The 2,461-nt window shown below is 34.7% G+C and overlaps 1 protein-coding gene across 1 annotated transcript in view; it reads right to left on the bottom strand.

Annotated features, from left to right (window-relative positions):
• Positions 1-304: 304 nt before the first annotated feature.
• The window catches only part of NANP (N-acetylneuraminic acid phosphatase), a 19,548-nt gene continuing 17,391 nt past the window's right edge, over positions 305-2,461 (bottom strand). Inside the window, exon 4 of the mRNA XM_029917907.1 lies at positions 305-2,454. Coding sequence (XP_029773767.1) covers positions 1,923-2,454 — 532 coding nt within the window. The 3' untranslated portion in view covers positions 305-1,922. The remainder of the gene's footprint in view (positions 2,455-2,461) is intronic.

Genomic DNA, 2,461 nt, shown 5'->3' with positions numbered 1-2,461 from the left:
AGAAAACTACCAGGTTTTTCTCTAAGGAAAGATGCAAATGGAATGTAATACTGCATTAGTGCACTATATAGAAAGAATACAAAGAGGGAGGACAAGGAAACAATTCTTTAACTCTCCCCTACCCCCATAACTTTTGCTGAAGAACTGCTCACTTGACATCCTAAAAACTATCTTTCTGAACCCTGTCACTATGATCTAGAGGCAATGAACTTTCTCCAGTTAGCGTATATCCATCCTGTGGGATAGCTAAAAGGACAAACCCTCAGCATCACACATTAATTTATTAAAGAAATCATGCATATAATTATTTTTCTGTCAAGATCTTCCAATTTAATATTTTTTAAATAGCTAAAATATAATCAAGGTCATACGGAACTATACACAAACACACCCTGTTCACTATTGGACAGTCAAGGGCACAATCACAGTTTTAAATATTAAGAGTGAGAAGTAAACACAACAGGACACTTGCACAATGGCAGAGAATAATTTTTTGGCAGTAGACAGGAAATGAATGGCTAAACAAATGTTATAGATAGGCATAATCTAGAATGTAAGTATCATAATCATAGGGTATTTAAATGAGTCATAGCTATACATATCTTAAAAGTCTAATATTTTACATTAGTAGTTTCTTATACAAAGGTTAAAACAAAAACCTGCCCAAAACCAACCCAACTCATTCTTTCATTTCTCCTTAATAAACCATTTTACTCTAAGTTTGACTGAAGTCATGAGACAGTCTAGCTTAATGGCCTAGAAAAAGTTTTATAGTTGCAAGATGCCTTAATCATTAATTAATAAGCCCAAAGTGAACAATGAATTCAATATAGAAATTGTAAAACAAGGATACATTTCCTAAAATTTGAAAAAAGGAACTTAAGGCAGATCGTAACACCAAGAGCCCTTTAAGTTATATTACAATGGCACCCTGGAATTATTTCATAGCAAAACATAGTTTTCTCCTCATTTTCATCATATGGGTAAAACTGTTCAAGTCTGTAAAGAATTTACAGGCGAGCTGCAAGGTTAGGCTGCACCAAGGCAATCCACCTCTGAAGTATCCACAGAAGGAAAATGACTTGGTACCATGTGGCTTGTACTTATCCTCAGCAAGACAGTCTAATCCCCTTAACCCCATTGTGTACCTGGGAAAAGATTGTAAAAATACTTCCGTAAGAGGTAAAGACTAGTAAGAACCTACAAGTACACTCTGGAAAGTTGTTAAAATATCATAGAAAAAAAGCACCACATGCTGATTTTAAGCTTTTTTACTACAGGAATCTATTTGTTGTGTATACACCATAGGAAAATTGTACCCCTGCCTAAACCCCCAGAAAAAGGTCATGCAGAAAAATTAGATTCATAAAAGAATGTATGTAATTCAAAGTAGGCAAAAATATGGTATATGTTTTAAAAAAGAAAATATGCAAAATAATTTCACCATGGAATGCCGTAATTGACATGTGACTTAGTACTATATACTATTAACCAGATTTGGTTATTCTAATAAATCTCTAATATATATTTTCTGGAATATCTATTTTTAAAATATATCTATTTTTAAGACAGAACATAAAACTTGTATTTGTGCAGCCACGTATAAACTATCTTGCGTGGTATCTTCATGGATCCAAGATACTAAATGATTAATAAAATAATTCTTTAAAAACCTCAAGTCACGGATTTAACAAATAATATATTTCCTCAAGTTTTCTGGATTATACTACTAAAAGTAACTTGTATTAATTAATGTACTCTGGATTTCCAGATATAAATACCAGTCAATGGTTGGTTGGCCACTGAATCTTAAGTAAAATTATTCTTAGAACTGGGTCATAATATATGGAATGCCTTAACTTTTCTTAGTTCAAACTCTGTAATTTGACCCTAAAATACATAATCATGCCCTTTTATGTGCTTTAAGCTGACGTACTAACTGTACAGTCTATACTTTGTAAAACAGCAGGTAACTCTAGCACAGAAGAAACTATATAATGTGGCATGGGGGATGACTTCAGTGGCATTATTCCATTTTTATTTATCCAGACTGTTGCTTTTAGCCCTGCATTAAGGCCTCCTTGTATATCGGTTTCTAATGTGTCACCAACCATCACACAGTCGTCAGGCTGTACTCCAAGGAGATTACAGCAGTAATAAAATATGGAAGGTGATGGTTTCTCTTCTTTCTGCTCTCCACCTACAACGATAGCATCGAAATAGGACTGGCAGGCACAAGCCTCTATCTTCTCCCTTTGGGTCTGGCGGTCTCCATTTGTTAGTAAAAGTAGGCGAACCTCCTTTCGAAGTTCAGTGAGCATGGCTTTGACATCTTCTGGTAGTATCATATGCTGTAAACGTGTAGATTTCCACAGGAAATAACATTCTTCAGCCAATTTCCTATTGGCTGCACCACCCTTTGTTTCTTGGATTGCTTCTTCCCAGTGTAAAGTCCTTAGAT

This window comes from Suricata suricatta, chromosome 12 (genome assembly GCF_006229205.1).
Source record: "Suricata suricatta isolate VVHF042 chromosome 12, meerkat_22Aug2017_6uvM2_HiC, whole genome shotgun sequence".
In the NCBI taxonomy this organism is placed as follows: Eukaryota; Metazoa; Chordata; class Mammalia; order Carnivora; family Herpestidae; genus Suricata; species Suricata suricatta.
The sequence above is the reverse complement of the archived record's forward strand: the minus strand, read 5'-3'. Positions and strand labels throughout refer to the sequence as shown.